This window comes from Sturnira hondurensis, unplaced genomic scaffold, assembly GCF_014824575.4.
Source record: "Sturnira hondurensis isolate 20B ecotype Veracruz unplaced genomic scaffold, ASM1482457v3 Scaffold0009125, whole genome shotgun sequence".
Taxonomy (NCBI): domain Eukaryota; kingdom Metazoa; phylum Chordata; class Mammalia; order Chiroptera; family Phyllostomidae; genus Sturnira; species Sturnira hondurensis.
Genome location: NW_028081756.1, coordinates 3,417,882 through 3,443,285, shown reverse-complemented (window position 1 = coordinate 3,443,285; position 25,404 = coordinate 3,417,882). Strand labels below are relative to the sequence as shown.

Below are 25,404 nucleotides of genomic sequence, written 5' to 3'. Positions count from 1 at the left end.
TGAAGTCATGAAAGGCAAGGAGCTACATCCAAGATTACTTTATCCAGCAAAGCTATCATTTAGAAGGGCAGATAAAGTGCTTCCCAGATAAGGTCAAGTTAAAGGAGTTCATCATCACCTAGCCCTTATTATATGAATTGTTAAAGGGACTTATCTGAGAAAAAGAAGATGATCAAAACTATGAACAGTAAAATGACAACAAACTCACAACTAGCAACAACTGAATCTTTAAAAACAAACCAAGCAAACAACTAGAACAGGTACAGAATCACAGAAATGGAGATCACATGGAGGGTTATTGGTGGGGAGTGGGGAAAAGGCACAGGGAAGAAGAAGCATAAATGGTACAAAACAGACAAGGGGAGGGTAAGAACAGTATAGGAAATGGAGAAGCCAAAGAACTTGTATCTACAACCCATGGACATGAACTAAAGGCGGAGAATGCTGGTGGGAGGCAGGGTGCAGGGCAGAGTGGAATAAAGGGGAGAAAAAAATGGAACAACTGTAATAGCGTAATACATAAAATATACTTAAAAAAACCCACTGACTATAAATGTGAAGAGTTTATTTCTGGATCCTCATTTTTAATTTGTTGGTGTATATATAGATCTATCCTTATGCCAGCATCAAAATGTCTAAATTACTGTAGCTTTGAGTTGTTTTGAAATTGGAAAGTGTGAGTGTTCTAATTTGCTTTTCTTTTTTGAAGATTGTTGCCTATTTTTTACACTTTGTATTTTGACATAAATTTCAAAAATCAGCCAATTTCTGCAAAAAGACAGCTAAAATTTTGATAGGGGCTGTTGAATCTTGCAGGTTGATTTGTAAATTATGTTATTTTAATACTACTAAACCTTCCAAGAAACTGGAATAGCTTCCAATTTATTTTTTAAAGCTTTTTCAATGTTTTGTAGTTTTCAGAGTTTGTTTTGCATTTTTGTTGAATTTAGTCCTAAATATTTCATTCCTTTTGATGCTACTTTAAATGAAATTGTTTTTTGCACTTTTATAGTGTCCATTGCTATTTTATATACAAATAATTATGTATACTCATCTTGTATCCTTCAACTTGCAGAAATTGTGTATTAGAAGTAAGTTTTTTGTGGTGTCCTTAAGATTTTCTACACACAAGATCATAATACCTGTAGATAGATTGTTTTATTTCTTCCTTTGTGCCAGATGCCATCTATTCTCTTGTCTAATTGCCCTGGTTAGACAATGCTGAAAAGAATGAGGAGAGTGGACATCCTTTTACTGTTCCTTATTAGTGGGAAAATATTCAGACTTTCACTACTAAGTATGATGTTAGCTTTGGAAGTTTTGATTAAAAAGAAAGTATCAGATATAGAAGTTCCCTTCTGTTCCTAGTTTATTGAGTGTTTTTTTAAACCACAAAGGAATGTTTAATTTTGTCAAATGCTTTTCTATATTTTTTGAGCTAATCATATAGTTTCTTTCTGTTATTGATATTTCAAATGATAAATCAACCTTCCATTCCTGATTTCTAACAAAACTTTCTGAACTTTCTTGATCAGTTTAGATCAGTATTCTAATAAAACAAAAACCAAATAAACAAACAAAAACAAAAAAGCTAACCAAAGCAAAACAAAAAAAATGCTGAATCCAATGTGTATAACCCTAATTTCAAATATTTGTGTTTGGTAATCTGACCACTGTTATATCTACAGACTTCTGAATAGTATTAATCTGATCTAATAAAGTAAACTAAAGTAATGAAGTACTTTTTAAAAAATATATAAGGATGTGGTTCAAGATTTCATTTAAAAAGATTCCCAGGCTATACTTTCTCATTTATGTTTAATGTACTATTAATGGCTCCTTATAATTTTGCAACAAATCATTCACTATTTTTACTGGAATGCAATTTAAATTAATTCCTTGTTGCTTTTAAAGCAAACCTTTAATTTGTGCTTTGACCACTGATTGTTGCTCATGATCACAAAGGTACAAAGAGGGCAGCCATTGTCATTACATGCCCCACCTGCCGCTGACTTCCAGGGGATTTAAAGAAGAATTAGTTCTCTGGTTGTCTCCCCTTTGAGTTTGCTTTTTCTTCCTCTGGGAGCCAGACATTAAAACTAGGATATTCAAAAGGAACTGCATATACAGAGAAAATTAAAAAGTGATATACCCCCCCCCCCCCAAAGTATAGGCTTACAAAAGAACTGAGAAGAGCTGAGAAGTTTATGTGTGGCTCAAGCTGGTCCTTTAAAACAGATACAGCCTATGATAAAAATGTATTCCCACTCCATCCAACCCCAAAGCAGTAACAGAAAAGCAAAACTTGGGTAAGGGAATCTGATTTCCAGAGTGCCTAGTTTCAACAAAAAAATCCAAGGGATACAGAAGAAATAGGAAAGCATGGCTCATTCAAAGGGAAACAAATCAAAAGTTATAGCCCTGAAAGTAACCTGGTATAAAATCTACTAGGCAAAAACTTTAAAAACAATCATACTAAGGGAGCTCTAAGAGAGATGAATATGAACATCCCAGGAGCTCAATGAACATCAAGATAATTTCAGAGATCCACATTGAGACACACCAAAATCAAACTTTTAAAACCAAAGACAAGGAGAGAATCTCGAAAATAGTAAGACAACCAACTCACCACATATAGTGGATCCTTAATAAGATTACTAGCAGATTTCTCAAGAGAAACGTTAAAGGCGACAAGGCTGTGAGCCAATATACTTGAAGTGCTAAGAGGAAAAAGAAAGCTAACCAAGAATTCTGTATCTACTAGAACTGTCCTTCAATATTGAGGGAGACATTAAGACATTACCAAGTACACAAAAACTGAGGGAGTCCATGACCACTAGACCTGTCCTAAAAGATATGATCAAGGAAGTCCTGCAAAGTGAAATGAAAGAACACTGGACAGTAACTCAAAGCTTTATATGAGAGAATAATCTCAGTAAATATAAATATGTATAGGGCAATTACAAAAGTTAGTATTATTACAACTTTGGTTTTTAACTCCATATCTTGTTTTCTACACAATTCTAGGGAAAAAAGCATTTTAAATAATTATCAGGCATGTTTTTGGGCACACAACGTATTAAGACACAATTTTGTGACAATAATCAAAAGGTGGCAGAGACAGAACTATAACAAAGAAGCATTTCTGTATGTTTGTGAAGTTAAGCTGGTATAAATTCAAATTAGTTATAACTTTATGATGTTAAATATAATCCCCATGGTAACCACAAAAAATGTAACTATAGAATATACACAAAAGGAATGAGAAAGAAACAAGTATTTTACGACAAAAAATCAAGTAAACACTAAAGACAGTAATGAAGGAAATGAGGGACAAAAAGCTTTTTAAAAAAAGATTGTATTCATTCATTCATTCATTCATTGAGAGAGGAAGGGAGGGAGACAGAGAGAGGCAGAGAAACATTAATATATGGGCGCCTCTCACACACCTCCTACTGGGGACGTGGCCAGCAACCCAGGCATGTGCCCTAGACTGGGAATTGAACTAGTGACCTTTAGGTTCACAGGCTGGTGCTCAATCCACTGAGCCATACCAGCCAAAGGGACAAAAAGCTTTTACAAAGGCATATTGAAAATAGCAAAATGACAAAAGTCTCTCTTTACCAGCAATCCCTTTAAAAATGGAGCCCTGGGCAGTGTGGCACAGTTGGCTGGAGTGCCATCCCACAACCAAAAGGTTGTGGGTTCGATTCCCAGTCAGGGCACATACCTACGTTACAGATTGATCCGATTCCCAGGCGCCTAAGATATCTGGTCCGGGTGCTTACAGGAGGCAATCAGTCAATGCTTCTCTCTTGCATCTATGTTTCTCTCCCTTCCTTTCTCTCTAAAAGTCATGAAAAAATGTCCTCAAGTGAGGATAAAAAAGAAAAAGTAAATGGACTAGCTCTTTAACCAAGAGACAGGGAATGGCACACTGATTAAAAAAAAAATGATCCAACTATGCGCTGTCTGTAAGATACTTACTTTAGATCCAAAGACACAAAAAGACTGAAGTCAATGAATGGAAGATATTCCATACAAATAATAACTGAAAAGGAGTAGGGTGGATATTGTAATATCCGAAAATACGCACTTTAAATCAAAAAAGGTTCCAAAAGACAAGGTTGTGCACATTATATGTGGTTCGCAGGCCCGCGTTCAATCCACTGAGCCACACCAGCCAGGGCTTGTGCACATTATATTAGTAAAAGGTTTGATACAGCAAGAAGATAGAACAATTATAAACATTTACTTACCTAATAATGGATCATCGGAATATATTAAGTAAAATGTGACAGATTGAAAGGTAGACAGAAAGTTCTACAATAATAATAGTTGAAGATGTCAACTGTTCACTCTTAGTAATAGGATCCATTATAACCAGATAGAAGATAAGGAGATACAGGATTTAACATGATAAACCTACTAGATCTAAGAGACATACAGTATACTCAATACCTTTTTTCAACTACATGTGGGACATTTTATAGGACAGTCCATACATTAGGCCACAAATTAAGTCTCAACAGATATAAAAGATGCAATAAAAAGTATCTTCTTCAACAACAGAGTAAGAAGTCAACAACAGAAGTAAAACAGGAAAATTTACAAATTTGTGAAAATTGACCCTTCAGTCAACAGCACAAAGAAGAAATAAAAAGGGAAATTAGGAAATACTATAGAGGTAAATGAAAAAAGGAAACACAACATACCAAAACTCATGACACTCAAAAAGGGTGCTGAAGAGGTAAGTTTATAGCTATAAATGCTTCCTTTAAAAAAAATCTAAAACCAACAATCTACAATCTAATTTTACAACTTAAAGAACCAGAAAAAGAAAAAACCAAACCTAGTTCTAGCAGAATGAAGGCCATACATAATGAAGATTGGTCTGGTGTAGCTCAGTGGACTGAGCGCAAGGTGCAAACTAAAGGGTCGCTGGTTTGATTCCCAGTCAGGGCATATGCTTGGGTTGTGGGCCAGGTCCCACAAGAGACAACCACACATTGGTATTTTTCTCCTTCTCTTTCTCCTTCCCTTCCTCTCTCTCTAAAAATAAATAAATAAGGTCTTTAAAAAAGATTAGTGCAGAGATAAATAAAATAGGGAATAACAGAAAATCGATGAAACTCAAAGTTGGTTTTTTAAAACACCTTTAGCTAGATGGACTAAGGAAAAAAAAAGACTCAAATTACCAAAATCAGAAATGAAGGTGGGAACATCATAAGTACTGGAATGACCTTGATGAAATATACAATTTCTGAGATATACAAAATCATCAAAATAGAGAAAATTTGAACAGACCTGTAACTAGTAAGATGATTGAATCAGTAATAATAAAAAAGTCTAACAAAGTAAAGCAAAGCCCAGGACCTGACAGCATCAAATGGTGAATTCTACCAAACATTTAAAAAAGAACATCAATCTTTCTCAAACTTTTCCAAAAACTGAAGTGCAGGAAAATACCTAGAACATTTCATAACCCTTTGTATGAGACCAGCATTGCCCTGATAACAAAGCCAGACAAAGAAACTACAACAAAACTACAGACCAACATCTCTTTTATAAACACTGATGCAGAATTCTCAACAAAATACTAGGAAACCAAATTCAGCAGCATATTTTAAGAATTATATACCACAACTAAGTGGGATTTATTACTGGAATGTAGGATGGTCCAACATATAAATATTGATCAATGTTACTACACCACATTAACAAGAATGAAGGGGACAACACACACACAAAACCACCTCAACTGATTCAGAAAAAGCACTTGACAAAATCCAACACACTTTCATCACCAAAACACTCAAAAACTAGGAACAGAAATAAACCACGTCAATTTAATAAAAAACATATAGGGAAAAGCCACAGTGAACATCATATTCAAAGGTGAAAGGCTGAAAGTTTTTCCTCTAAATTGGTAAATTTTTTTCCCCTCTAAATTTGATACTTCTATTCAACATAGTAGTACTAGATGTTCTAGTCAGAGCAAGCAGGCAAGAAAAAATAAAGGCATCCAAATTGGAAAGGAAGAAGTAGTATTTTCTTTCTTCACAGATCTTACATGTAGAAAATGCTAAAGACTAAATGAGGAAACCTGTTAGAACTAGTAAATAAATTCAGCAAAGAAACAGGATACAAATTCACACAAAAGTCAGATGCATTTCTACCTACTAACAAGGAACAGTTGGAAGGAGAAATTATGAAAACAATTCTATTTATTATAAAATAAAAAATAAAATACTTATTAAAGACATAAATAAAACACATCTCATGTTCATGGATTGGAAGACTTAACACTGTTAACACTACCCAAAGCAACTGACAGATTCAATGAAATGCCTATCAAAATATAAATGTTTTGTAGAAATAGGAAAACTCATCCCAAAATTCATTCAGAATCTCAGTGAAACCCTAATAGCTAAAACAACACTGAACAAACAAACAAACCAATACTGGTGAGCTCACAGTTTGGTATCAAAACTTACTACATATCTATAGTAATCAAAACAGTGTGGTATTAGCATAATAAGACAGGCATATAGACCAATGAAACAGATAAGAGCCCAGCAATAAACCCTTACATATACAGTCAAATGATTTTCAACGAGTGCCAAAATGATTTCATGAGGAAAAGATAAAACAATACCCACATAAAAAAGTAAAGCTGAGCCCTGGCTGGTGTAGCTCAGTGGATTGAGCGAGGGCCTGCAAACCAGAGGATCGCGGTTCGATTCCCCGTCAGGGCACATGCCTGGGTTGCAGGCAGGTTCCCTACAGGCCAACTCCCAGCAGGGGACACACAAAAGGCAACCATACATTAATGTTTCTCTTCCTCTCTCCTTCCCCTCTAAAAATAAATAAATAAATAAATTTTAAAAAAAAAGTAAAGCTGAATCCTCATGTAATATTGTATACAAAAACTAACTCAGACTATATATCTAAGACCATACTTTGCTGTGTATAATGAATGTGCTCTGTTTTTTGTCCAATTTTTCAGGAAAACCAACCTTTCGATTAAATTTTTTAATTCAATTATTTATTTCTTTATATTAGAAATAAAACCCATTATTGTATGCCAGGGTATTATTTTGCATATGGATACTGTCATTGCTTTCTAGAGTTATACTTTTAACACATAAGCATAAATAAAAGAATTAAAAACATTTATATAGATTCAGAATTAGTACTACCCATGTATAATGCACATCCTTATTTTTCCCTCAAAAATCTGGGCAAATAGTGCACAGCAAAATACGGTACAATACTAAAAAAGATGGTTAACATCATTAATCATTAGGGAATGCAAATCAAAATTACAATGAGTTACCACCTCATACCCATTAGGATAGCTATGATTAAAAAAAAACAATTTGGAAAATAACAAGTAGTGATGAGGATGTGGAGAAACTGGAGCCCTTGTGCACTGTTGGTGAGAATGCAAAATAGGATAGCTGCTATGGAACAAATATGGTAACTCCTCAAAAACCAAAAAGTGAACCAGAATTACCATGTGATCCATTAATTCCACTTCTGCTATATAACCAAAAAAAACTGAAAGGAGGGTCTGAAAGAAGCATTTAATTTGTACACCTATGTTTACACCAGCATTATTAATAATAGCTAAAATATGGAAACAATCCAAGTGTCCATGGACAGATGACTGGATAAGCAAAATGTAGTATTATCTAATGGAATGTTATTGGCCTTTACAAGGAAGGCTTATTTTGACACATGGCACATACAGATGAACCATAAGGACATTATACTAAATAAAATAAGCCAGCCCAAAAGAGAAATATTATATAATTCTATTTATTTAAGGTATTTAAAGTATACAAAATCAAAGACAGGTTATCAGGGGTTGGAGGGAGGGCAAAATGAGAAGCTGTTTTGTAATGGGTATAGTAGTCCTCCCTTATTTGTGGATGCCTGAAACTGTGAATACTGAATTCTATGTAGATTATGTTTTTTCCTATACATATATACTTATAATAGTTTAATGTATAAATTAGGCACAGTAACAGTTTAACAGCAGAAACTAGTAATAAAATAAAACAATTATAACAATATACTAAAATAAGTTAAGATTAATGTGGCGGGTCTCTCTCTCTCCCTCTGATAATGGAGAAGGCTATGATGGGAGGGTAGTGTATACAGTGTGGATCTGCTGAACAAAGAAATGACATCCTGGGCAGGATAGAGTGGGAGATTTCATCACACTAACTCAGAATGGGAATGCCTATTAAAATGAATTGTTTACTTCTGCAATTTTCCATTTCATATTTTCAGTGTGGTTCACAGTGGGTAACTGAATCCATGGAAAAGAAAACTGTGGGTAAGAATGGGACTACTGTATAGTTTCCGTTATACAAAATGAAAGGGCGATAGATATAGTAGGCAGTAATAATAGTTGTACAAATATACTTAGTAACAGTGAACATAATACTTAGAGAAATTTAATCACCTAGTGTCTGGGAGTGAAATCCCCAGGGTTTGTGAGGAAAAAAGGGTGAATGGAGACTTGAGACTTGATGCCTCCAAAAGTATGTATCACAGATTAGGGTAGCATAAATACCTGGCATTAAGTATTTTTTTTTAATGGAAGTACCTAACTATGTAAATTATAAAACGACTAGTCTTAATCTTACCTGCACCAGATACCGTGGATCCACATTTAAGTAAGGTGAGAGAGGATTCATACCAGTCACTAGAGAAAAAAAAAAAAACCAAAGCATCATGTCACAACAAAAGATTTTAAAGTTATTTTATTTAGCATTAATTCTGCTTTTAATGTTTTGCCATTTTGATTTACAGACTCACTGAATGTGGAATTTTCTTCCACTTCTCTAAGCTTATTCTTCTTGTCTGGCAGTTTTGGGGTTGCCTCCTCTGCTGTCTTCAGTCTCAACCAACATCTCGCAGTGGTGATTCAGGCTCTCGTAGAAAGATGATATAGGCCGTAACGTGTATCAAATGAATCAAGTATCAGGAAGCATAGCCCAGGTCAACTATAAAGCTACTTTCTTTCTACTTTGCTACAAGAATGCTTGCTAACTGCATAAAGTGCAAAATAAGACTGACAAGAGACCAATGAATTTCATGGGAAAAATTGTGTTTGTGTTATGTGTATAAACATATCATGGCAGTTTCCTCAGATCTTAGTGTTAACAGTTACTGAACAGAGTTTATTTACTATGGCAGGATAGAGAATTCTTGGGCCATCACCACAGGGATGGGGGCCAGGGAAATAGAAAATGGAAACTCAAGAAGTCCAGATTTGAACCCCACTAACTGAAGTTACAAAAATCTATCAAGGAAAATCAACTTTCTCACACTTTACAATTATTCTTTGGATACTACTGCATCTAAGTTGATTGTTCACAAATCTATGCATTACACATGACTCCAGTCTTCTCATTAACTGAAAGTCATATTAGTTCTATATTCAGTAGCTATCTTGTACTGTTACTTACCACCACCTTTATTGCTACCACCCTAGTTCCACCATTAAAATCTCAGCTAAACTACAGTAACAATCTCCTACCTAACTATATTCACTTACTACCTAGGAATTAAAGTGATTTCTTAAGAAAAGGAAATCAGCTTATAATCAAATATAAATTCCTTACGTTGGTTTACAACACACCACATTAGCTGTCATTCCTTGCCCCCTCTGATCTCATTAGCTCCTATCGCTCCAACTCTCTTGCAAATCATAGACACACCTAATGGTTGTTCCTCTAACATGCCAGGTTTGTTTTTTTCTCAGGGCATTGGTACTGAACATTTTCACTGGTGTATTTGTCCCCTTCCAGGCATTTGTATTACATTCAGATCACACCTCAATGTCAACACCCCTGAGATGCTCTTTCCCTGACCCATTCTAAAATGGCTTCCTGCTCTGAACAAAATGTCATGATCCCGTTTTACTGTTTTTACACATACTTATCACTAACTGCAATGTCTTTGTTACTTGGATCACTTCAATAGGATGTAAACTTCATAAAGTCAGCAGCCATCTTTTTAGAATAATTTAGGTGCTCTGGCTCTGCACCCATAAAAGTCATCGACTCGTTGTAGGTGCTCAATGAATGGTTTTCACCCCTCCATCACTCATTTTGCCTTCAAATGTCAATGTAACAATGTTTACCATGTTAAGGCAGTGCCTGCTGTGTTCCAAAACTCAGAGCTCTTAAGACATATTATGTATATACTGTTCTAGATTGTTTTGACACAGGGGATTTGAAGGGGCTTTTTTTGTTCTTGAGCGTAAAGGACCTAGAGAAATAACACATTCTTAAAAAATTATTTTTAATTCTTAAAAAAAGAAAAAAATTATAAAGCGCTTATCCTCCACCAAGTTCCTACTATCTTTAAGACCGAGTTCTATTCATCCAGTCGAATTCCCACGAAGTCCGAAAGACCTAGCATATATATTCATAGAACTGAGAAGAGGGCCAAGGGCATATTCTGTGTGCTTTACTAGGGTTTGCTTTACCAGGGTTTGACTAAGAAATTGGCGTAGTCATTAAAGGAGGTCTAATTGAGTACGAGAAGCTTCAGCTTATGTATTGAAAGGAAGGTACAACTTCCCTCAGTTCAGACTCTGGTTCCCTAACTCCAGAGCTGTTAGACTTACCTGGTGCTTCTGCATCCTTTTGCATAATATATAATGCCTCTCCTAAAATTCTTTCTTAATGTGTATAAGTGACCTTTAAATTTAAAGTGCAGCTCACTCCCCAGCCCCTACAGTTGTCTTGGCTCGTATTTCTTTATCGCCTCCCCTCGTCTGCACGTATTACTGAGTGTTCTGACCTGACGGCTACTTTGTGGTTGAGAATATGTGGCTTTGTGCTAAACTGTTTCCTACAGGATCGCTATTTGGAATACATTTACGTGCAGAGCTGGGCTGACCTCTTAATTTAGGGCCAAGCACCCAGCCCAACACACAAGGAAATGTGTGGGAGGAAAAATAAGGCCCAAAACTCGAGTATAAAAGGAAGAAAAGCTGCAACATTTCCTAAATCCAGGTCGGCCACACAGAGTTCTCGGGGACCCATGGCTCAAAGAACTCGTTCAATCTTGACAAAGCGGCAGCGACACACACTAACCACACTGCTGATACTGTAGACTGTGAACATCAACAAAAATGAAAACAAGTCACGCAGCAGGCCTGGTGCAGTCTTCAGTAACCAGAAATGTTCGCAAGATGCGCCCGATACTTACGCGGGACGCCGGCCAAATCCGCGTGCGAGTAACCAGGTGCACCCGCTCCGAAAAAGCCGGCCAAACCCCCTGTGGTTTTGTTGCCGCTTCCCCCGCCGCCCTCCATGGTCTCGCAGCAAACTGTGCGTCTGCCTCAGCCCGGGGACGTCCTGCTGTTGTTCCTCGACAACAGCGGATAGATTCACGTTACTACTGACTCCTTCACACGCTGACCTTCCGGCGCCGGTGTCCGCTAGGCCTTACCCTTCCGCTTTGCGACTTTGTTACGGCCCGGAAGCCGGATGCGCCTAACGGCAGTTTTCCGGTGGATGAAAAGCGAACATAGCCAGTACCTGAGCGGTGTATCCTGAGGAAGGCGGGTTACCTGTGGAAGAGGGAAGACAGGCGATTGGGTAGGGCCAGGCTCGGGAAGCAAGCGGAGCAGCACCTGCAGAAGCAGGCAGCAGGAGAGAGGGAATGGTGCCTGGAGGCGCCGAAAAGGAGGCACATTCCGTCCCTCAGGGTTAGTGGATGAAGCTCTCCGCCCAGGCCAGCCCGGGGACTGTGCGGTGCGGGTCCCAGCATGAGTGCGGGCCCCGGCTGTGAGCCCATCACCAAGCGACCTCGCTGGAGTGCCTCTGCAACTTCTCCGCAGGCCGCCCCGGACTCCCGGAGCTTACCCGGCAGGCAGAGACGCGCCCTCGACCCTAAGGACACTCCTGTGCAGTTCAGGGTCCCACACTCCTCGTCTGGCTGCGTCTCGGGGTGGGCGGGACCCCACAGAGGCCGCTCCACCTCGCTTGGTACGTGGGGAAATAAAGATCTTTTCCTTCGCATCGGCCCAAACCTCTTTTTGTCTCTGTGTGAGCACCCAGGGACTCCAGTCACCGACTCGTCTAGTGTGCACCACTCTGAGGGCCCCCTTTGAGAGCCACCAAGGCCACTGTGGGGGCAATGGGGCTACATTTACCCTTTTGGGATTGGTGGTGTGAGAAACCCCGAGGAGCAGTCACAGGGCAGAAAACGACAGAAAATTCCACCTTTTTGCTTTACTAGGGTTTGACTAACAAATTGGCATAGTTATTAAAGGAGGTCTAATTGAGTATGAGAAGCTTCAGTTTATGTATTGAAAGGAAGATACAACTTCCCTCAGTTCAGATTCTGGTTCCTAACTCCAGAGCTGTTAGACTTACCTGGCACTGTACTTGACTCGGGTGTACGGAGTTGAACAGGAGTCATTTGGCCTCTGCCTTAAGACCCTAAAATGTATCAAGGGAGATAGACAGTTACAGACGTCAACATGATAAAGGTTAATGGATGTTTTGATAGATGGTTGAAGTACTTAGATTCAGTCCAGTACCAAAGGTATTCTCCCAGAAGAAGAGATGCTTAATTTGAGGACTGAAGAATGATGAGTGAGCTAGATGAAGAGGAAGCAAGGAAGTATTCCCAAAGTGCAGCTGATGCAAACTGTCAAAGAGCAGTGAGAGATGAGGCTGAAAGAGATAGGCCAAGATCAGATCATATTGGGACTTCTTGGTTTTGCATTTTATATTTAAGGGCAATGAGAAGCAATTAAAGGGCTTTTAGTAAGGGAGTGACTTGAACATATGTATATAACATCTTTTTTAGGGGTCGGGATAAAGGTCCTTGTGCCTGGTGTGAAAAAAATTAATGGATTGAAAGAAGTGCAGGCCCAAGACTCGTTAAAAGTTAGTTTAAGTGGGAAATAAAGATGATTTATACTTAGCTGTGGGCAATAGGGAAGGGGAGAAGTGGTTCCATTTAGGAGAGAATGGGTTATGTGGATTTGTACTCATAAGAAGTATATCTGCTGTAAATGAAGGTTTGGGAGATTTTGGCGTAAACGTAATTGATGTTGTGTAAGTACATGTAGAGAACATAACAGTGACCTAGGACAGAAACCTAAAGTTTCTGCTCCTAAAGAGCACTACGGTTTAAGAGCAGACTGAAGAGAAGCAGCTAGAGGGGGAAAACCTGGCTTTTGTTATGTCATGCAAGGAATACAGCATTTCAAAAAGGAGGTCAGGCAGCCCTCTGGTAGATGGTGTACACTTATTTCTTTCAGGATTTAGAGGCAGTGGGGGGAAGATCTAAACTAAGTATTGGAGGATGAGCAGGGTTTGCTGATTGAATCGAAGAGAAAATAAATATGAGCACACAGAACAGCTGTGTAAAAGGTGGTAGGACTGGAGTGCAGGATGACATTAATGTCAGACACTGAGAAGGGGAGCAAGAGCTAACTTGAGACACTCAAGTGCCATCTCGAGGCATTTGGGCTTTGTTCTGTGGCTAATGGGGAGCCACAAAATCTTTTAAGAAGGGGGATACTTGGTTAGTATTTTATAGAAGATTGTTTAGGCAGTCTTTTCTAAACTAATAGTTTAAATTTCGCTTTGTATATAGAGTAAGAAATGTATGTAATTAAGTAAATATGCTGTATTTATAATGAACATTTCATGAAATAATACCCTTACTGTGTATGATGCATTCATATGCTGTCATTTGTGGTCGGTAAAACAGAGAAAGTGAAGACTATAGACACACAGACCTGTTGCAAGAAATAAATGCTGTTATCTGATAAATGATGTACCTGTTCTTTTAATGTTGGTGCTATTTTGAAGATGAGGAAGGGAGGAGTTTAAGATTTCAGATACAGATTCAGAGTACTTGGTGAAGGAAAGAGGAGAGGAGGTGGAATTGAGGGTGACTTTCAGGTATTGTGTCTGACGTATATGATTAGCTAATTTGTGGTTCCATTAACTTTATTTGCAGTTAAAGGAGAAGTTAGTTGTGGTGGTAGGGGGCAGTTAATCCTCACTGGTTGGAACTTCTGATTTTCTGTAGAAGAGGAACCAAATTAATACTTCGGCCGTACTTATGTTTGTAAATGTTTTCAGTATACCTGGCACAGGGCACCAGTTAACAAAATGTTCAAAGTCTAAATATATTAAAAAACTATTACTTTAAATTTTGGGATTTTTTTTAGGAACTCTGAATTTAAAATTTTTATGTATAGTTTTTCTAGAAGTAGGTGGAATAAGGAAGTAGATATTTTTTTAAGTATCTTAAATTTTGTGTTATCTTTCGAGCACATTTCTTATATTAATTGAAATTTGGATATCTACATATAGGCAGAACCTAGCATGTTATTTGCATTCTGATAGAGAAGGATTTGTTAGTTGTGTTATGGAAGCTCCCTTATTCTGCCTGTTATAACTACCTAGAGTTTCTCCACTCCAGAGATGATCCAAGTGTAGGTCAGTGGTTGGTGAATGAGGGGCTGGACCTGGCTTGTTCCATATTCCTTAGTGCTGTCAAAAGCATCTTCAGACCTTTTTCCTCATCTCAGAAACTCTCCCACTGTCTCCATTGCTCTTTGTTCTTACCATATCCTTCCTTCCCATACCTTATTTTGCTGCTGGAAGAAAGACTTTTTGTGGAGGTAGGGTGCTTGCTCCTGTGATATGCAGATGAATTTTACAGATGTTGTGCCTTTTGCCTGTATCTGTAGCAATTAAATGATTTGCTTATTGAAATATGCTACTGAGTGATGTTACTGATGAGATTATGTGTAAATGGTGTGAAGTCATAATGAAGTTGGATTTTTCACTGAGATCACTACTGATCTCAGTGAAAAAGAAGTTGGGTGTAAGTGTTGGAAGAGAATAATACATTTGTTGAGTTTCTGCTCTGTAAGACTGGATACTTAATATTTTCTTTCATTGATCTATGTAAGCCTTGGAAGTAGATATTGTTAATCACACTTGAAAGGTGAGAAAAGAGAGGCTCAAAGAAATGAATTACTTCTAAGTGACTTAGCAAAATTCGCACTCTCAGATATTGTTTGACTCCAGATCTTGTATCTTTTTCATCAATTCCCATTGCTTCCCCTTTTGTTTGCTGTGATTATTTCTAGTTAAAAGGAAGGAGTTCCCAGGAAACCTGGGAAGCATCATTTTATGCTTACTTCAGGAATTAGATAAAACTGAAACGGTCCTATGATGTGTTGTGAAAGAAATCTTTAGAATCCAGAAGTAGTGGTATTGGCAAGAGAAGTAGGCAGACCTTTTTCTGAGGTCCTCAGAAGAACTGAGCAATGTTTTATTAGTAGGAAATACTAGTTCTTCACCTGTTGGTTCTCCTTTATCCTGTTTTCAGGTTTCAGGATTGATAATAGGAAGCCTGAAGTGAGGGAACACAGGCTCAGTGCCACAGTTTCAGGAGAGAGCCCTGCCCTTCAACTGCACTAGAACACTTAATAGTTGTTTTTTGTTTTTTGTTTTTTAATGAAACAGTGTAGGCACTCTAGGTTCCATAGGCTTGTCATCATGATTCATATGTATTATAGGAACCTAGCCATTGCATACCATTTAATCCTTACATTTATGGAGAAAGGTGTTTTAAATTATACACTGACTCAAAAAAGGAAATTTTTTTGGCTCACTGCTGGTTTTTAATTTGAGGATTTTCTGTATTTTCTGTATTTGACATAATGAAATTAAATAGAGAAGGTGGAACTGTAGAAAAGTCTCAGAATGAAATGACTCATTTTTTACTCTCTTCTGACTGAAACTAATTTTTTTCTGAAGCCTGATTTGCTGTAAAAGTACTAACTTAATTAAATCACTAAAGTAGTCTTTAACAAGAAACATCAAATATATATATGTATACATATAATTTTTTGAAGCTATTTTAAGAATGCTGAATTTATTTTTAATAGTTGGAATGCTAGTATTTTTTGGGAGGTACAAATTATGTGGCACTCAATTACAGTGATAAGTAAGCTGTTTATTTTTATTTATTTGGAACATCATCTGTTTTCCTCATTTTACTGTGTTTGAGGGGACTTAGGTAGGTTAGAATGAGTCAATGGTTGAAGATGCCTAGATTCTTACACTGTAATTTAGACAGTAGTTGAGACTGTTGAAGATTTTTTGTTTTTTATACTAAAATATTATATACATTTAACCTACATGAAAAATATTAAATTTTGAAAGCATGCTTATTTCTAATGCTTTATAAATTGTGGCTTGCATTTGTTTATGTTGCATCTCTCTCTGCTGAGCCATCAATTCTACTTTTGCTACTCTCTCCTGGTCATTTCTATGTCATTATCTCATTGGCATCTCAAATTTAGTAGTTCAGAATTGACCTAATCATATTTTCCCCCTAAACCCAGTTTTCTTATATTTCACATTTAGTGCTGTCATGATCTTTTGAGTCTCCTAAGCTTAAAACTTAGTGTCACCTTTAACTTCTCCTACAATTGTATAGTCTTTAATGACTCATTTTTCAACTTTTCTTGTTTGAATAGTTCTGGTCCTTGGCCAGTAGTTCTCCAACCTAGTTGATCATCAAAATCACTTTGAAAAAAATACAGATTCTAGCTCCCCTCACACTTCCATCATCACACATATAGATTCTGATTCTGTAGGTCTGAGTGTGTCCCTGGGATCCATTTGTTAGCAGCCTCCTGATGGTTTGAGAATCACTGACATAGATCAATAGCTTTCTTGCTGGTTTCTACCAATGAACTGATTTTTCTTGCCCCTTCAGATTTGCCCTCCAGGCTATGTGGGAACTTCCTAGATTTGATTTATGGAATTAGCTCTGAATGTGAATTTTGACACTTTTTTGTAATCCTAGGAGAGATACAATTAATTCCCATGTTTACAGATAAGGAATGTGAGACCCTTCACAAAGGGGGACCCTTCACATAGAAATGTAGTGGGGGAGCCAGAATTTGAATCCAGGTGGTCTGATTCTAGAGCCCATGCTCTCATCCTTTAGGTCATACCAGCTCTTTCAGAGAATGGTTGCTTTCTACTCTATGATGAAATGTATTTATGTTGCTGTATTATCTCCCATTACTTGAGTGCAAAGAGAGTGATCAGTCTTTTTAACCTACAGAACTTAGCATAAGGCCTTACGTGTATATATGCTGCTAGAAGTATTTTCTCTTTGAAGGCATGTATGCATATACATTAATGTTTTGGGTGTGTGTGTGTGTGTTTTTTTAACAGTGTTCAAACAAAAGACTATTTCCAGTTGGATGGACACTAAAGGAATCAAGACAGCTGAATCAGAAAGGTATAGAAACATAAATATATAGAGAAATGAATAACATGATATATGGATGTTTTATCTTGCTTCATGCTATTTTTCTCCTTTGTCAGTTTTTTGAATCTATATTTATTTGTTCTTTCAATTTATAAATAATAATTTTTTAGAGTCTCCTATATGCCAAGAACTGCCTTATATATTTGAGATATAGAGATGAAGGAGAAGTAGTCTTTGTCTTTAAAATACTTGTAGTGGTGGTGACATACAGAAATGCATGATTACAGTAAGTCCACACTTAACACTGTCAGTAGGTTTCCTGATATGACATATAATGAAACCAATTTTGCTAAAGGCTAATTGATACAAAGAAGAGGTAAGTTTCTGTCACACCTTATCAACATTCTAACAAAAAGACATTGAATGAAACAGTGGTATTGAGGGCCTTGTTAGTGTGATAAATGCAATAGTAAAGGTATAAACAAGGTACAGTTGTGGTTAGCATTATAGAATAAAAATCCCCTTTACCTTTGCAGGAAGGACTGCACAGTGAGTGAGTGAAGTTGAATACTTCTGGCAGGCACATAGTTGGGGAAAGGGCATTAAAGGCATATTTGCAGAGACATGGAATCATGAATGAGAATGCTATATGCTTAGATAATCACAAGTAATCAAAAGTAATTTAAGTATTGCTGTGATGTTATAGGAATGTGGTTGGGTAAGTGGTTTTCTTGCATAAGTTTTTTTCTATTAAAATAATCAGTTCTATTGTATCATTAGTTCTTTCTGTTTTCTTATAGTCTGCATGGTAAAGAAAACAACAATACAAGAGTAGAATCCATGATGAATTTTGTACAAAAAGATAACTGTTATCAACATAACATGGAAAAATTAGAAAATGTTTCTCAGCTAAGCATTGATAAATCACCAATTGAGAAAAATGCACAGTATTTGAACCAGCATCAGACTGCATCTATGTGTAAGTGGCAAAATGAAGGAAAACATACAGAACAGCTTTTGGAAGGTGAATCTCCAACTGTAACTTTGGTATCTGAACAGTTTAGTAATGCTAACATTGATCAATCACCTAAAAATGATGATCAGAGTGACACATGTAGTGAGGAAAGTAGAGATAATCAGTTTTTTATACCTGTAAGGGTTACAAATGCAAACCAGACTACAGAAGATGAACAGGCCAGAGAGGCCAGAAGTCTCCAGAAGTGCAGAAAGTCTTGCCATCATATGGAAGATTGTGCAGATTGTCAGCAGGAAAAGATTGATGTGGTGCCAGAGAGTCCCTTGTCAGACATTGACTCGGAGGATGTCAGTACTGGACTGAAAAATGCCAACAAATTGAGTAGACAAGAAAGTAGCCTAGGAAATTCTCCATTTGAGAAGGAAAGTGAACTCGAGTCACCAATGGATGTGGATAATTCCAAAAACAGTTGTCAGGACTCAGAAGCAGATGAAGAAACAAGTCTAGGATTTGATGAACAAGAAGATGGCAGTTCTTCACAAACAGCAAATAAACCTTCAAGGTTCCAAGCAAAAGAAGCTGACACTGAACTGAGGAAACGGTCCTCTGCCAAGGGAGGTGAAATTCGATTACATTTCCGATTTGAAAGAAAGAGTTGTGCTGGAATGAATGACTTAAATACCAAACTACCTGAAAGCACTTCTGGCTTGAATGTAGAATGCAGAAATTCCAAGCAACATGGGAAGAAGGGTTCTAAAATCACGGATCATTTCATGAGAATGCCCAAAACTGAGGACAAAAGGTAATTTTTTCCATCCAGAGTATGTCCAGTAGTGCAATGCGTTTTGTAATTTTGTAAGGAGGGTTTAGCAAAGATATGGTTTACACTGAAGCTAAATAACAGTTGTGTTCTTGTTATCTATTTATGCTAAATTTATACTTAGACTCAAAAGTTTAAATTCTAAAAAGGCCAGAAACAAAAATAAATAAATAAATATTCAGCTTTTTAGTTTCATGAACTTCCTTCTGAAATTTATGTGAATTATCAGGACACAAAAGTATTTAATTGATAGTAGCTACTGTTTGTTTAGCCATTTTCCTAGGCCATTGTTTATTGCATTTTCTCTGGTAGGCAGGTGGTATTGTACTCACTTCACAAATGAGAAAACTGAAATTGGGGTTAGAAAATTCACTGAAATTATGTAATTCGTGGGCAGTAACACCGGGGTTTAAATCCTAGTCTAATTACAAAAAAGAATTTAAAATTACATTTTTGCAGTTATTTCATGTAGAATCTTAAAGCTCAGTGTCTGTTTTCTGTGATTTTTCTGCCAGAGTTCACTTCATTGAAGATTACTGTCCAGAATCCTGAGAAGTAACTGACATGATAAACCATGACTTATTTGTCAATGTCCATATTCTTTTTTTTAAACAAATCTTTTTTTTAAGATTTTATTTATTTAACTTTAGAGGGGAAGGGAAGGAGAGAGGGAGAGAAATATCAATGTGTGGTTGCCTCTCATGCGTCCCCTGCTGGGAACTGGCCTGCAACCCAGGCATGTGCCCTGACTGGGAATCGAACTGTGATACTCTGGTTCGCAGGCCCGTGCTCAATCCATTGAGCTTCCATATTCTAATGTGGTCCTTTATTCAGAAGGTAGTTTACTTGTGTTTGGAAATTCCTATCACAGACTTTTGAAAATGAGCTTTTGGGTTTTACTATAAGCTTTATAAGGATTTTTGTTTGTCTTGTTTTTTTAAGTAACAAGAAAAATGAACAAGCTTGGCACATTTTAAACAATAACAGTCTGGGTAAGTTGTATACTGTGTATCCAAGTGAATTTAAACAGTAAGTACTTTGTGACTGAACATATTTGTTTTGACCTTAGAAAAGAACAATGTGAAATCAGACATCAGCGAACAGACAGAAGATTCCCAAAATACATTCCACCTCACCTTTCTCCAGATAAGAAATGGCTTGGAACTCCTATCCAGGAGATGAGAACAATGCCTACGTGTGGAATCCAGCTGCCTCTCTTGAGACCATCTGCCAGTCACACAGTAACTATTCGGGTAGGTATTATCTGTCATCTATAAATAGAGAAGATTAATAAAGTCTTGATTTCTTTTGTTACTTATTAATGTGAAAAGCAGACAAAGGTACAGAAAGTGGTTCTCTTCTCTGCATATAAAGTGGTGGGAAATCTATAGAATGTAGAAATATAATAATAGCTTAGTATGGTATTTAACAAATCCATAAGATGAATCATTGTCAACTAATGAGGAAATTGAAATTTTTTTGTAACTTTAAGAAAATTCATTGAGTTCTTTTAAAAAAGTTAATTGACAACATTTATTGAGTACCCATTATTAGGTACATAGTAGGTACTGGGTTAGTTCCTAAAATTCAAAGTTGTGGTTCAGTACCTTTAAATCATTCTCTAGTTTTTCCCTATTTTTTGAGCTTTAGATTCTTCCAGACATCACTGTCTCCATCACTGTTCCACAGGTATCTCAAACTCAATGTGTATAAAACCAACCTCATTTTTAGAATTGTGGTTAAATACATAATAGAAAATTTACCATCTGAACCATTTAAAAATATGTTTCATTGGCATTAAGCATGTTCATCATATTATACAACCGTTACCACTCCCCATTTTCAGAACTTTTTCATCATCCCACACAGAAAGTTGGCACCTACTAGACAGTAATTTCCCCTTCTTTGCTTGCCCCTATTAACCTTTTTTATACTTTCTGTGAGTTTTTTTAAAACACATTTTTATTGAGGTATGTAAAATTTACCCATTTTAAGTGATCAATTAAGTAATATTTTCTGAATTTACTGAGTTAGACAATCATCACCATAATCCAGTTTTAGAAGATTTTTATCACTCTTTGGACAGTTTTGAATAGTTATCTCATTTATTAGTCAGTCTCTGTTATTAGATTTTATAGGAGCTACTTATTAAAAATCCCTTTTATGGTACAACTTAGTCTAGATGTGATTAAATATTTCAAAATACAGAATTCTTTACTGTAGTTAGAGGAAGAAGCAGCATTTAGCAGGGTGGTGGGGTTTGACCTGAGCTCAAAAAGAAGAGTGAAAATTTCTGAGGTGGACTTTAAATATGTATGTACTTTTATACTAGTAAGTAAAGGCTGTGTAGTTGAAAAATATTTGTTTTAGGAATGGAAAACAATTGGTTTGCTGGAGCTTAGAATTTGACTGGGAAATGGTGGACAAAACTTTGAATAGTGTATTGGGTTCACATCATAGAGGGCTCCAGGTGCCAGGAACTGTATAGATAATTGACTATAGGTAATAGAAATCATTAAAATGCCTGTGCATATAGTAGTTGTGTTGTAGTAAGATTAATCAAACAGCTGTATTTAAAAAAAATTGAAATGAAGATGCATTGGAAACAAGGAAAGGTAATAAGAGATGAAAAGGAAGGAGGTAGTAATTATCAAATTATGCTGCATGGAAGTGGTTGTGGGGTTCTTTTGAAATTTGACTCATTTCTTTTCTAAATTATATTTTTAACTATGAAAAACCTATAGTAAAAGAACTAACAATTTGAAATTGTGTGCTAGTTCAGATTTGAAAATGCTTAATACCATATTTTAACTAGCAGATTTATGAAGAGAACTTATCTTTGTTCGTACAGTAGAATCAAGATTCTCTTGTTACTGCTGTTTAACTGAAGAGTTTCCTTAAACATAAAAATAAGTTTAAAAAATTACAATTTGTAACTGTTTAGGTATGTGAGTAGTATTTTCTTAATAATGTGTAGGAGATATAAAAGTAAATTAAATAGTAGCTTTAGCTGTCATTCCTATCCCCCAATTTCAAATTTTGCATTCCTTAAAATAGTCATTCTTATTTATTGATGTTAGGATAAGGAAAAGTTATTGTAAAAATTGTATTTATAAAAAGTTTTTATTTGATTTTAATGATTTCATGTTAAATTTCTTAAAGAAAAATGAGGTCTGCCATTTAAAAATGTTTGAAAATCACTTGAGATAGGGTAATGATTGTTAAGATAAAAAAGAGAAAATAGATGGTTACACTGTTTTGAGGTAAAATTGATAGGACATGGTGAATTCTTAAAGATTGGGTGGTAAGGGAAAAGGGGGCATTGATAATAACTGTCTAATTAAGAAAAGGCTGGATCACTGAGAATATGTTGATGGTTAAGATTTGGAAAAAAGATTGATTGAGGAGGTAATGATATTTTGACTTTTCCTTCTTTTCTTACACTGTCCACAAAGAAAACCCAAAGCATCCTATGTCATCGTTGTTTAATCTCTGTAATTACTATGTATTTGTTAGATATCCAATGACCCATGAATTTTGAAAATCTTAAAAATTATTTTTGTTTTATTGCAGTAGTAATGCAAGATCATTGTAAAAAATGCGACTGTTATATGAAAATGTTTAACTCAGAAAACCTGTCTTTTTAGTCCTATTCCAAGAATTTAACTATTTGGTATATTCTCTTCTAGATTCTTTTTCTGAATATGGTAATATAATATATGTATAATAAATAGTTATTAAATAAATAATCCTTAATTACATTCCTAAGATGCCAGATATTAGTAGTTACAGAATTGGAAGTAATAAAATAAAGCTGATATTTAGCATTAGAAATATAAGGCAATCTGAAACTTCATGGACATGACACTCAGTGCTTGATTATCTATAATATATGGATGAACACACACACACACATCCATGCAGACATAAAGCACACACATGCACACATATATATACACAAAGCATATTCTTTTTTTTTTTAAAGATTTTATTTATATTTCTTTAGCGGGGAAGGGAAGGAGAGAAGAAGAGAAATAACAATGTATGGTTGCCTCTCATGGGTCCCCTGCTGGGAACTGGCCTGTAACCCAGACATGTGCCCTGACTGGGAATGGAACCGCGATTGTTTGGTTCGCAGGCCAGCGCTCAATCCACTGAGCTACACCAGCCAGGGCTTATACACAGAGCATATTCTTATCTATGTGTTCCCCTATGTGGAAGCTGGCCTGGTACCTTTTCTGTTACCTCTGATTACATGGAATATCTTTACAAAATCACTTTTAGGACCTCCATTTGGAGGTAAAAATATTTCCAGCATAATTGATGTCTTAGTCCCTTTTGACTCTTGACTCATTCTTTCCTCCTTGGAGTGTTCTCATGCTTTGACTTCAGTGACACCATATAATCCTAGTTTTCTTTTTCGCCCATTAGTTCCTGTGTTCCTTTAGCTCTTCTTTATGAGGCCATTCCTCAAGGTTAATTCATAGATCTTCTTTTCTTACTCTCTCTCTGAGTGTTCATCTAGGGTTAGGGTTTTAATGGTCACATTTGTAGGTGGCCTTACATATTTGTTTCTCTTGAGTTGCAGACTTTTTATGCAGCTGCTATCTATGTTTTTTTTTTGAGGGAAAAACTTTTTATGTTTCCCTATTTGAGGAACACTCTGTCTTTTCCTGGTTAACTTCTTTTTACTTATTTATTTATCTTAAATATATTTTATTGATTATGCTATTACAGTTGTCCCATTTCCCTCCCTTTATTCCCCTCTGCCCTGCTCACCCCCTTCCACCTGCATTCCCCTCCTTAGTTCATGTCCATGGGTCATACATGTAAGTTCTTTGGCTTGTACATTTCCAAACTATTCTTACCCTCCCCTTGTCTACTTTCTACCTACCATTTATGCTATGTATTCTCTATACCTTTTCCCCTTCTCTCCCCACCCACTCCCCCACTGATAACCCTCCATGTGATCTCCATTGCTGTGGTTCTGTACCTGTTCTAGTTGTTTGCTTGGTTTGTTTTTGTTTTTGTTTAGGTTTTGTTAATAGCTGCGAGTTTGTTGTCATTTTACTGTTCATATTTTTGATCTTCTTCTATTTCTTAGATAAGTCCCTTTAACATTTCTTATAATAAGGGCTGGGTGGTGATGAACTCCTTCAACTTGACCTTATCTGGGAAGCACTTTATCTGCCCTTCTACTATAAATGATAGCTTTGCTGGATAAAGTAATCTTGGATGTAGTTCCTTGCCTTTCATGACTTCAAATACTTCTTTCCAGCCAGTGTTGCCTGCAAGGTTTCTTTTGAGAAATCAGCTGACAGTCTTATGGGAACTCCTTTGTAAGTAACTGTCTCCTTGTCTCTTGCTGCTTTTAAGATCCTCTCCTTATCTTTACTCTTGGGTAATGTAAGTATGATGTGCCTTGGAGTGTGCTTCCTTGGGTCCAACTTCTTTGGTACTCTCTGAGCTTCCTAGATTTCCCGGAAGTCTATTTCCTTTCCCAGATTAGGGAAGTTCTCCTTCATTGTGTTTTCAAATAAGCTTTTAATTTCTTGCTCTTCCTGTTCTCCTTCTGGCACCCCTATGATTCACATATTGGAATGTTTAAAGTTGTCCCTGAGGTTCCTAAACCTCTCCTCAATTTTTTGAATTCTTGTTTCTTCATTCCATTCTGCTTGAATGTTTCTTTCTTCCTTCTGCTCCAGACCGTTGATTTGAGTACTGGTTTCCTTCCTATCACTGTTGGTTCCTTGTAGATTTTTCTTTATTTCAATAACGTGACCTTCATTGCTGCTTGGCTGTTTTTTTTAATGCTGTTCAAGTACCCAGTGAGTTCCTGGAGCCTCCTGATAACCAGTGTTTTGAACTCTGCATCTGATAGGTTGGCTAGCTCTTTATTGCTTAGTCGTATTGTTTCTGGAACTTTGAACTGTTCCTTAATTGGGCCCTTTTTGGGGGGGGGTGTGGTCTCAGCATGCCTGTCATGTAGTAAGGGGCAGAGCCTTAGGTGTTACCTGAGGCAAGGCAACCCACCTTACTGGGTTGTGATGCTGTATGTGGGGGAGGGGTCTGAGAGGGAACAGTGCCGCTGGCTCCTCTCACTGCTGGTTTTCAGTCACTTCCCCCACTACCCACAAGCAAACTGGGCCCTTCTGGTGCTGATTCCCAGTGGGTGGGTTTGTGTACATTTTAGGACTCTGTGGGTCTCTCCAACGAACTCTCCTATGAGGCTGGGAGTTTCTCCAGCTGTCGCCTCAACCCCCATAGGTGTTTTGAGTGAGAGACTTTGAGGCTTTATTTCCCAGTG

General features: G+C 36.8%; 2 protein-coding genes across 3 annotated transcripts in view; one reads left to right on the top strand and one right to left on the bottom strand.

Annotated features, from left to right (window-relative positions):
• The window catches only part of TIMM23 (translocase of inner mitochondrial membrane 23), a 29,558-nt gene extending 18,099 nt beyond the window's left edge, over nucleotides 1–11,459 (bottom strand). The window contains exons 1-2 of the mRNA XM_037056693.1: nucleotides 11,239–11,459; nucleotides 8,661–8,719 (exon numbers count right to left, since the gene is read on the bottom strand). Coding sequence (XP_036912588.1) covers nucleotides 8,661–8,719; nucleotides 11,239–11,344 — 165 coding nt within the window. The 5' untranslated portion in view covers nucleotides 11,345–11,459. The remainder of the gene's footprint in view (nucleotides 1–8,660; nucleotides 8,720–11,238) is intronic.
• Nucleotides 11,460–11,524: 65 nt separating this feature from the next.
• PARG (poly(ADP-ribose) glycohydrolase) overlaps nucleotides 11,525–25,404 on the top strand; it is a 215,949-nt gene continuing 202,069 nt past the window's right edge. Inside the window, exons 1-4 of one of the 2 annotated variants that reach the window (XM_037056688.1) lie at nucleotides 11,525–11,740; nucleotides 17,265–17,331; nucleotides 18,102–19,079; nucleotides 20,167–20,350. In XM_037056688.1, coding sequence (XP_036912583.1) covers nucleotides 11,695–11,740; nucleotides 17,265–17,331; nucleotides 18,102–19,079; nucleotides 20,167–20,350 — 1,275 coding nt within the window. In that variant the 5' untranslated portion in view covers nucleotides 11,525–11,694. Of the gene's footprint in view, nucleotides 12,021–17,264; nucleotides 17,332–18,101; nucleotides 19,080–20,166; nucleotides 20,351–25,404 lie in introns of both variants that reach the window. The other variant, XM_037056687.1, reaches the window with a different exon arrangement.